This window comes from Charadrius vociferus, unplaced genomic scaffold, assembly GCF_000708025.1.
Source record: "Charadrius vociferus isolate BGI_N301 unplaced genomic scaffold, ASM70802v2 scaffold477, whole genome shotgun sequence".
Taxonomy (NCBI): domain Eukaryota; kingdom Metazoa; phylum Chordata; class Aves; order Charadriiformes; family Charadriidae; genus Charadrius; species Charadrius vociferus.
In genome coordinates, this window is record NW_009649449.1 from 216,626 (window position 1) to 227,737 (window position 11,112).

Consider the following 11,112-nt stretch of genomic DNA (forward strand, 5'->3'; position numbering starts at 1 on the left):
GAACCCAGCGTGGTGCTCCTTCCCACAGGGCCGCGGAGCGGGCGGGGCGGGCCGGGGCCTGTGGTGGCGGCGGTGGGCTGTTCGCGGCAGCCCCGGGCGGGGACAGGGCCCCTCTGGGGGTGACGGGTTACCGGTGACACGGCGTCCCTGCCTCCTCCGCGCCCTTCTGACGTTGCTGCAGTAAGGGATCGCGAGTTTCCCAAAAGCACCCCGAAGGGAGCGCAGACTCTCTTCCCCGGTGCCTGCTCCTCCCCGCTGTCCCTCGCCTCCCCCGGGGCCGTCTCTCGGTCTGGGAAAGGGAGGGCGACTTTTTTCTGCAAACTGACCTCCTACATATAGGGCGGCATATTCGACTGAATGGCTGAGAGGCTGTTAAGTGCAGCATTGCTCCACTCAGTTGCTCCAAAGCCCGAGGGAGTATCAAATGTGTGATTCTTAGGCCTCACCTCGTGACTGCCTGTAAGGGTGGGTCTCTGTTGTCTCCCTGGGGCCTGAATTTAAGAAAGGGGGATGTTTAGGTGAGGATGTGAACCTAAATCTCTAACCCCACAGATTCTTTATGCTACTCTGATGCAGATTTTTTGTACAGATCTGAGAATCACTGCAGCTGAGGTGATAGAGAGATGCTTAAGTGTCTTAATTCTATTGTAGCAGGTCACTAATATTCCAGGGAGTCTTTGTATACAGTGGTAAGATACTGATTTAAAAAGGGAGAGGAGAGTAGCTCCCTATTTTGTGAAGATTTGAAGTAATAATCTTTGTAGATCTGAAAAACATGGTTTGTTGCAGCTGAAGCAGCTTGAAAATCAGTTGCTAAACAACTGATTGGAATGCCTGTGGCTTATCAGAGGTCTGTGTGAGACACCTGTGTTTCTGGTGGGGCCACAGTGCTCCTGGAGGCATTTAAAGTCATATGCAGCTTATGAACAGTGGCGTTGCTATTAGTGGTGAGAGTTTGCATGCATAGAGTATGGATAAAATGAAACAAAATTTGTAGCGGAAAATTATGTACACTGTAGCTTAAAACGTGGACAGCACATACTTCATTATATAAGGAAAGCTGTTGGAAAGTTGAGCCCCAGCGTCTGCTGTTTGATTGGTATTCACATGGTATTCCATTTGGCTATCTAATGTGCTGTCCTTTATAATTGTCACAAATTTCAGGCTCCCCAGGGAAGTGGTCATGGCACCAAGCCTGTCAGAGTTCAAGTGGTGTCTAGATGACGCTCTTGGTCACGTGGTTTAGTTTTAGGTAGTCGTGCGAGGAGCAAGGTTTGGACTCTATGGTCATGGAATCATAGAATGGTTTAGATTGGAGGGGACCTTAAAGATCATCCAGTTCCACCCCCCTGCCCTGGGCAGGGACACCTCCCACTGGTCCATGTTGCCCAAAGCCCCATCCAGCCTGGCCCTGAACACCTCCAGGGATGGGGCCTCCACAAGTTCCCTGGGCAATTTGTTCCAGTGCCTCACCACCCTCATACTGATTTTTTTTTCCTGATATCTATTGTCAATCTCCCCTCTTCCAGTTTGAAGCTATTACCCCTTGTCCTATCACTACACGCCCTTGTAAAAAGTCTGTCTCCTTATGGTCCCTGATCCTTATGGGCCAGTTCCAACTCGAGATATTCCATGATTCTGTGTGACAAATTCCATGTTAACTTAATTACACAGCTGTGCAGGGTTTGGTTTCCTTGGGATGAGAGAGAGCGAGAGAGATGCTCTGAAGCTGTTGGTAGTGGACAGCAGATGAGTGAGTACCTGTGTTGTATAGTGTCACACAGATCCTAACCTGAACGAGCAAGGTTTCATGGTGGTTGTTGTGAGAATAAACCCATAAAACTGACAAGTTCTTGTGTTATAATAGGATATAGGGATTAGCAAAGGGGTGTGTTCTGGTATGTTATGAGAACATTTGTGTGGCTTTAAAAAAAAAAAAAAGTGTTCCTTGTGCTACTAAAAAGTGATTGTCTAAATTTTCCTATGTCTTGAGAATTGTGAGTTGTCCAGTCCTAGCAAAATGCATCAAAAAGGCAGGGAGACAGTGAAGAACTGTGAACTGGACAGATTTTTCACTTTTTTTTTTTTTTTTAATAAAACCCAGTTCAAAAAGCAGGAATTAAATTATGAGTATTCTATCAATCTGGGGTGTGAGCCAGAACGCAGCAATGATACTGTCCTCAGTTTTTTCACTACTGGTGATTTCTCATGACATGTTGGTTATGGAGGGTGTTTAAACCTTTCACAGTGGGCCCTGCGGAGTTGTTCATGTAAATAAGCACAGAGGACAGTTTTTTGGGGTCTGAGCTCAGTGGCATTAGGGAAGTGGATGGCTCCGTGAGCTGACTATATTAATAATATAGGAGCCAGATGGTAAACATTCTTTTTGTGATTACTTCCAGGTTCTGGGAAAGATGACCACTCTCACACGGCAGGACCTTAACTTTGGGCAAGGTATTGTGTTGTGCTACACTGCAAACCGGTACGCTTGCAAAGCTTCTTGTTGGCACGTGAGCTTGTGGGATAGCTGTTGGAGGGTTGCTCTGTCCCTTACCTTCCTGCAGCTAAGGGGAAGCAGGTGAAATTTGTTCAGGGAAAAATGTCTTAAATAATCCTATGAATATATGGTATTGCTCTGCATGCTTCCCCCTTCCCCACTTCAGCATCCTTTACTTTTTGTTTTTCAGTTGTTGCAGATGTTCTTTCAGAATTTCTGGAAGTGGCTGTTCACCTTATCTTGTATGTCAGAGAAGTTTACCCTATTGGGATCTTTCAGAAGAGGAAAAAATACAACGTACCTGTCCAGGTAGGAGATTTTCCTGGAAGCTGACAGCCATGCGGAGACGCAAAATAGCGGGGAACAGTCCACACTCACCAGAACAAAGTCACTTCTAGAGTTTGTTTTAATGTGCAAACTCATTTTTGAAGAGAACTTAGTTCCTGTCAAAAGGGAAAACGGCCCTGTAGCTGAGGATACAGCAGTACTCATGGAACAAGCAGATCATGGACAACAGTAGTAGAAGGCTTCTCCAGCTATGTGCAGTAAGGTAACATGAAAGCATGCTTCCTAGGAAGTAGAGATGATTGGAATATACTCTTCCCCATATAGTATATTGGGAATATATACCCACAATAGCATAACTCTGTAATGGGAATATATATACCCACAATAGCATAACTCTGTGGGTACAGTGATCTGCCTCAGCTAATTAGCCCTTCTGTGAAAGAATTACTAGTTTGCAGTGGCAGCTTAGTGGTGAAAAATTCTATTTGAAGCATGACTCAAGTGCCTTGGAACACATCGGTGCTTCTATTTAAATCTTCCCATTTAGCATTGTCCTGGTTCACAGCAGAACACAGCTCTGACTACTCACTGTGTTTGCTACAGATGTCCTGCCACCCGGAGCTGAATCAGTACATCCAGGACACCCTGCACTGTGTAAAGCCGCTGCTCGAGAAGGTAAGATCGTATCAGGGACCTGGCCAAAAGTGCTGCAGGTGGTTTTGATAGAAAGTAAGAGAATATAAATACTGTCTTCATTGCAAAATTTATTTACGAGTTTCCCATATACAATATACTAGCTGATAAAGTTACTAACAAAACAAAAAATAACATCTATAACCTTTCCTTGCAGTTAAGGCCTGGCCTTGCTGCTGATCATTGGCATTTAGTTGCATCTAATACATGCACATGAGGATATACAGCTATATATTTTCAGTTACATCATCCTACACGTTAACTTAACATTCTGCATTTGAATACCTTTAAGTACCTGTCTGGCAGAATAGTTTGAATGCTTTGCTGTAAGCCAGCAAGCAAAGGTACGATTGAGCTCTAGGTTTTGTGAGAGAAAGGTGCGGCCATCTGAAACTTTTCAGGATGTAGGATGGTGGCAGATTTTGCACTCTCTGCTCTTTACAGACTATCTTAATGCATTTATAGAATGGAAGTAGGTCAGTTTTACATTGCGGTAGTACAAAGCTGCTATATTTGGCCAACGGTCCAAGCATATCTTAAGTTCCTCATCGCTGTCCATTCCTGAGTGATGCAATGAGAAAGCTGTACATTTCCTCCTTTGTTCCAAAACAGCACATAGATAAATGCACTATTTAGCTAGAAATAACTCTACAAAAGCATTTTTTTCTGATTGGCAATAATAATCTGACAGTGCTCAGGCTTTGGGTAACTGCTAGTACTGTGAGCCACAACAAATAAGCATACTCCCACTTTATCAGTCAGTGTGAAGCACACTGGGGGCAGAAGACAGCTTGTTTTAAGGAAGGGTTTTTTTCTATCTTTGTTCTTACAGAATGACGTGGAGAAAGTTGTAGTTGTAATCCTGGATAAAGAGCACCACCCTGTGGAGAGATTTGTCTTTGAGATCACCCAGCCACCTCTTCTTTCCATTAGGTAAAGTTTCCATTGCTGCTTGCCCATGGCATCCAACACCTGCCTCTGCAGAGGCATTCTGGAAACAGCTGCATGCCCCAGTACTTTGCTGCATGCCAGTAACAACTGCTGTCTCCTCAACAGTTCAGAGTCCCTGCTGTCCCACGTGGAGCAGTTACTGCGTGCCTTCATCCTGAAGATAAGTGTGTGCGATGCTGTGCTTGACAACAATCCCCCAGGTAAACATGTCCCCACAGCCTAATGGCACAGCATTGCTTGACTTAAGACAACAACAGGCAGTGTCCCATCCTTTCTGTTAGTTGTCCCCTGATCCGGAGCCTGCCACGTCTCTTGCAGGTTGCACCTTCACAGTTCTGGTTCACACACGGGAGGCTGCCACACGGAACATGGAGAAGATCCAGGTGATAAAAGTGAGTGATATCTTTGGTTGCCTGGCTCTGAGAGACTGGAAATTACAGAGTTTTGGCATCTCTAGGGTTAAGGCTGCTGGATATTTTGAACGTGTACATTAGCTTCACATGATGCTCTTCACAGCTTTGCTTTGAATGTGTTAAAATGGTTTACGCTGGTGATGTGACTGAGCACATTTCACCACACACCAGCCACAATTGCAGACAACAGCTGCTTCAATGCCTGAATTGAAGATTGTAACAATATGTATTGCATAATGCCTGCTCAGGCACTTAAACATACTCTGACATATTGAAGAGGTACTTGAATTTAAGTAACAAAAAAATAAAAAAGCCCTCATCTTGCATCCACTACATGTGCACGGCTGATTCTTTATAAATAGCAAGGAAGACTAAGATTACAGCAATTAGTGCATTTTAGGTGCACAAATACATTTTATCTTGCAGGAAAGTGTGTGCAGATCACTTTTTAAAGCAAGACTTCTAAAACAATTCTTGCCTAGGTACAGGAGAAGTTTTGTGACCCCAGCCAAGTTATTCTGGGTGTCTTAAGGCACAATAAAGCAAGATAATGAAGTATAAAGTTGTTTCAAAGTGGAAGTCTGATCAGTACTGCTTAGTAATGGGAACTGGTAGTATAGCGGGCCAAGCTTTAAACTTGCAAGGCAGGACAGAAATCCATGCCCTGAGTATTCTGGAGTTGCTGTTAAATGCTGGTGTAATTAACAGAATGTGCTAGTTCAGGAGAGCTAAGAGTCTGTCTTTTAAAGAAATGAGAAGTCACCTTTGGACTAAGTGGGTTAACATTACAGTTTGATGCTGTAACTGAAGAGAATTATGCCGAGTCTCAGGGCCGAGTGTGCAAGTGTTAAGTTTTGCTGTTATGAAAGGTCTGAGTTAGCCATTTCTTCCCTTGGCCACTGGAGCTCTCATTCACTTAATGCTGACCTAGCGCTGAGAGAGTGAGCTCACCTTACAGAGTCTGCCAGCCCCTCCGCAAATAAAGCGCCATGTGTTCCTGTCCCTAGGATTTCCCATGGATCCTCGCCGACGAACAAGACGTGCACATGCATGACCCCCGGCTTATTCCCCTGAAAACTATGACATCTGATATCTTAAAGGTGAGCAGAGTATTCTGGCCCCAGAAGTGCCTGAAACTGCATGTAGTTCTAAGCCTTGTCTACGCTGATGCCAGCTCTGCAGTGTTCTGCAGGGTAACAATTTTAATACTTCTGAGCAGTAGCTTAGTCTTGCAGATGCCTCTGCCAGTAATCAAAACAGGGCAAGACTCCTTATAATGAAGTGGGAAATCTGGTTATGGGGGAAAGTACAAACTCTTCTTATTCAGCCTGTTACAGACTTCCCCTGCCATTCACCTACCTGCATACCAAACGGAACTGATGCCCGTTTCTCTCCTCCAGATGCAGCTATATGTAGAAGAGCGAGCCCACAAAGGCACCTGATTTCAGATCTTCCTTGCCTTCAAGCCTCATCTGATCTTCCAGTGGAATAAGATCTCTCACAAACTGTACCTTGATAACCATCTCTTCAGCTGGCCTTCTGGGTGAATGTAAAGCAGCTGCTGCCTCTTTATTTCAAGTGCTCTTACCACTGTATATAGAACTGACTTGGAATGTGGAGCCAGAGCCTGTTCCCTTGTACACTCATGTGAGAGTGAGTATAGGTTTTGTTACAGCCAATCCCTGGGGGCAGGATATAGGCAACTGCAGTGTGCAGTCAGCGCTTTGTACAAGTCCAGTTCTCACCATCACAGGGCGTCTCCATTGCGCATTGGTAGTGATACACAGCGATCTGTTACGTGCTCCACTACAGCAATGGACTCATACTAAGGGTGAGTGAGGCCTTACGTGGTGTCTGTCCACTGTGACTGTCCCAAGTAGCTTTCAATAAATATTAAGTTTTACTCCAGTTGAACTAGGCTGAGTTCTGTCCAAACCAGCCTTCCCCCTTAAGTGAGGAAGTACTTTTATTTTGTATGGAGCTTTGCATTTTCTGTGGAGCTTCCACCACCTTTCTACACCTTTTCTGGAACATAGGTGGGGTCTGTTAATTCCTATGAGAGACTATACAACATGGGTCTCTCCCCTTTCCATGAGAGGGCTCTGACCCACTACTGGTATTAGCAAGGTAGAATTTGTCTGTCCAGCAAGAGCACTTGCCAAATGTCCCACTCCTAAAAGGACAGACAAGGGAAACACTGTTCTTCCTACATCCTGTCAAAGGAGATGGAAGGCAGCCTTAGTATTGGCTCTGCGTACAGGGGTAGAAGACACAGTTCATAGCAAACTGCCCGAGCAACAAGCTCAGCGCAAATACTAAGCCAGCCAGTGTAGTAACTCTTGGCTTCCTCCAAGTAAAAGGTGCAAGAATACTATAGATCCAGGTTGTGCACTGCTTTAACATTTTATATAGGGTTAGACTGTTCAGTACAAACCAAGTACTCATAGTACAAAGGTAGTATGCAAAAAGCCAGCACAATCAAAAGGCACTTATGTTGTAAGGTCTACCTTAAGGGATTCCTTGTCTCCTCTTTCTGTAGCTGTTTATTCAAACAATGATGGGCAGTATTTGGACAGGGAAGGTATGTACTACTTTGATCATATACACTTACAGAAACAGTAAGGAATTAAGTACCAGTGACACAGCATTTATGAAAAAGCATTGACAGTTTCCTTATGCTATGGAAGGTCTGATGTGACAGACATATTTTTATACATAATTAAACTGAAACAGGAAAATACCATACAAAACAAGTCTCTCTGTGGCAGAGCCTTTGAGGACAGCATTGATAATCTGAAATGAAACATTTTAGCCTTATCTTTCATAAGTTCCATAAACAAGAAAGGGTTTCTATTTAAGACTTAAGCGTTTGGCTGTAGCACAAGGTCATATTAACTAGAAAAGACAGATACCATATTTAATTGTCCTAGTCTTCCTCCTGTGGAAGGGCACTAGCAATTGCAGTAACATCCATGGTACAAGAGAATGAAAGAGGAAGACAGAAGTCCTTCCAAAGGCCTGGGCCCGCAGAAGTTCTGCTGTGAACAAGGAGAACGAGCTGCTTGTATTTGAGATCAACTGTGCAAGACAAAACCCCGATAGTCACCCAGAGAGTACAGACAAATAAGTGCACCTGAGACCACCTGGTTACAGTCCTGAGGTAAAAGCAAACGCTTATGTTGTGCCTTCATAACAATGTCAGGGGCCCAATAGTGATGCTGCTGTTTGTCACTCGGATCCCATACCATCCTGCCCAGAACTGGGTGTCTTGGCCTCCATGCTGAAACCAGATGTAACGAACTCCAGGTGGGTAATTCCGGAAGGTGTGAGAAATCTGGAGAGAAAGAATAAAATTCCTCTTAACTTACCTAAATAAACCAGCACTGACCGAGAAGCTCAGACAACTACAGTATGTGAGTCTTGATCTCAGGAAAAACTTGTTCCAAGATACCTTTCATTGGAAGTGCATCATACCCCTTTTTGGGTATGATGGGTGAAACACCTCTCTCATTCAGCCTCCTGCCCTGAAAGCCGCTCCAAGTCAAACCTAACATTAAGCTTCAATCCTAGGTACATTTATCATATAAACAACAATGTAATGGGGAATCTACATCCTATCAAACCAGTTAAACATGTTTAGCAATTCAAGAAAAGTAATGTCTGCGATACTTTAAGTGACATCCGTGCAGTAGTTTTAAAACAAAGCTTTTTCATCCAATAAAAACAAGAACTGTAGTCTTGTAACTTATTTAGACAAAAACTTAAGACAGAAACAACTAAAGAGACTGAGCTAAAATAACAGAAGCCTGGGGTATACTCTTTAGAGAATCTGGGCACCTACAAACTGAACCTCGCTCTTTCATGGCACTACTGCTTCTTTGGCATTGTCAGCAGCAAGGACTGACTTGCCTTTTGTGTTGCGCAAGAAAGAAGGTCCACTTGGGACTTTGGGCCAGGTAAGACTTGCAAGATTCAAGTGTCACAGTACTGATGTAAAGCTACTGCCCCCAGGGCTGCTGCTTACCTCTCGCCACATGGCATCACTCCACTGCTCTATAACCACTGGCTCGGGGTGGAACTCCTCAAGGACAATGTAGTCTTCGGAAAGCAGCCGCACTTTGAGCTCATAGCGACACCCACAGTCAAATCTGGCAGCATACCTAGAGAGAGGCAATCGAGAGCAGGGTTGTACGTACAGCATTCGCTTCTCTTCAGTGTTCAAAACCAGCATTCAAGGGGATCCCCATCTGCAGAGAAATAGGAATCTCATCCCCATAGCTATGAAGTTCTAAAACTTCCAGCTACGCCGCTCTTCACGCGATTGCCACCTCTTTGCAGCCAATTGAATAAACCCAGATTCATCTTACGTTTTACTCAAGAGCTACAACTCCCAAAGAATAAAGAACTAATTTCATAGCATGAGGAGCTTCAGCGGCCTACCTTAGCTCTAGGCCAATGCCAGAAATTCTCATTTTCAGTGCATACACTTACCAATCCTTGACTACAATTTCAGGCCGTTTCTCATCCATCAGCTGATTCCAGTATCCTTCTTTCTGCAGGGAAATGACTTGAGACTTGAAGCACGGCCTGCAACAGCAATAGAAATATTCACAAAATGCATCTCTTCCCTCTCAACATCCATGCTTTGCCCCACAGCTTTACTCTTACCAAAAGCGCACCCAGAACTCAAAGGCCCCCAAGGCTGACCCAGCTCAGGCATGTCTTCTTCTGTAGCCAGAACTAGACAAGGAAGTGAACTGATTCACTTCACAGAACAGTTGCCTGCAAGCTGGATTAAGAGGGGTCTCTTCGCTTGTATAGCATGTGTTGGGTACAGGAAACTACTGCTTAATGGATGTAAAAGCCACTAATCCTCTGGTGACAGCTTTTATTGCAAGCTCTTAGCATGACAAACACACCTACCATCCTTAGAGGTTACAGAACTTTGACCTGTCAGGTTAGCGCATCTGATTAGCTTGCTTAACCTTTGCCTACCACCTTGGCTAGAAGAGATGCAGAGATCCCATGTGGATTATCATTACTATAAAAAAAAAAAAAAATCACAGAAAATTCCTGGTGGGGACAGAGAAATGTAGCACATGCTGTGATTAATTCTCTCAGCAGTACACCCGTGTCTTTAAACTAATTAGTATAAAAGTTTAAGCTCCTTCCTTTTCCCACACATGGTTCAGTGACCTGCCTCAAGCCTTCTAACCATAGTGCCTTCGCAGACAGACAGGAGAAAGCAGGTCTTCCAGCTCCACATTACTGGAATCTAGCTCTTACCCATACGAAGTGACAAAGTATTTGTGTACTCTGGGGTCTGGCATCATGTTTCCATGAACTCCAGGCAGATCCTCAATCTTCCATCTATCTCCATCATTACTATCAAGTTTCCAGTGCTGAAAATTCTCTAAAAACAGATATCAAAGATGAGTGTTAGGACCTCACTTCAGTTTCCAGCCGTACCTCCGCTTCTGTCCCACATTCAGCTACAGAAGAACACTAGGCACCCACTTTGATGAGTTTTCAGATACACTATTTTTCCTACAGCTGGAAGTGACTCCTGTCTTTATGTTGCCATTTAATGTGGCCATACGTAGCAACTTTCTGACCACATCAGAAACTCATAATCAGTAATAAAGTAGAATTACTGTAATCGTATTAATCATGTTTCTGACAACAAAAGTCCCCCAGCAGCCCGAATGTTTAATCCCAACAGGCAATGGTTCCATTACTGTGTTGTACGTGCTGTGCAAATTAACCGTCACGGTCTGCAGTGCTGGGCCTTAGTCATTCCAGAGATTTTTCTGGTTGTAACCACAGATACGTAGTCACCAGCGCTTTATCTACCCACGGTAGTTTTACTGCAGCTGTTTACTCGTGGGTCTGACCCAGCAGAGATCCGTCGGCAGTTGGACAGTCCCAGAGCTGCAGCAGCACTTGAGTAATGCGGGACACTGACTCACTCTGTCAGGAAACTCTTAGCTCTCTACTATAAATAATTAAACAAACCTTCAGCACAGGGGTTTTTGATTAAGTTTCTCTTTAAGCTGCAGAGCATATAGTAGATCTTCCAGTCAGAGACACTTCTGTCCAAATTCTGGGTATAGAAGCCCTCGCGCTGGCACTTGCGCTTCCACAGGGTGGTCAGGTCCACCACGTACCGCCACTGCCTGCAGACCGGCCTGCAGGCGCAGACCAGGTCCCGGGCCGGGAGCAGCGACAGCAGCTCCACCCGGACCTCTTCGGGGAGATCCAGAATCGGTG

At 44.6% G+C, this 11,112-nt stretch overlaps 2 protein-coding genes across 2 annotated transcripts; one reads left to right on the plus strand and one right to left on the minus strand.

Moving 5' to 3' along the window:
* The first annotated feature begins 2,407 nt into the window (after positions 1-2,407).
* MAD2L2 (MAD2 mitotic arrest deficient-like 2 (yeast)) lies at positions 2,408-6,745 on the plus strand. Its single transcript, XM_009889545.1, has 8 exons — positions 2,408-2,454; positions 2,688-2,806; positions 3,389-3,460; positions 4,311-4,411; positions 4,535-4,629; positions 4,748-4,821; positions 5,850-5,942; positions 6,243-6,745. The coding sequence occupies exons 1-8, from the start codon at positions 2,415-2,417 to the stop codon at positions 6,282-6,284; spliced, it is 636 nt and encodes a 211-aa protein (XP_009887847.1). The 5' UTR covers positions 2,408-2,414; the 3' UTR covers positions 6,285-6,745.
* A 969-nt stretch (positions 6,746-7,714) lies between these two features.
* LOC104290529 (F-box only protein 6-like) lies at positions 7,715-11,104 on the minus strand (the record flags this gene model as incomplete). The annotated part of the gene is made up of 5 exons (XM_009889640.1): positions 7,715-8,176; positions 8,867-9,002; positions 9,334-9,429; positions 10,129-10,255; positions 10,858-11,104. Coding segments are annotated over 5 exons (753 nt in total), but the record flags the coding sequence as incomplete, so codon positions are not given.
* Positions 11,105-11,112: the final 8 nt, after the last annotated feature.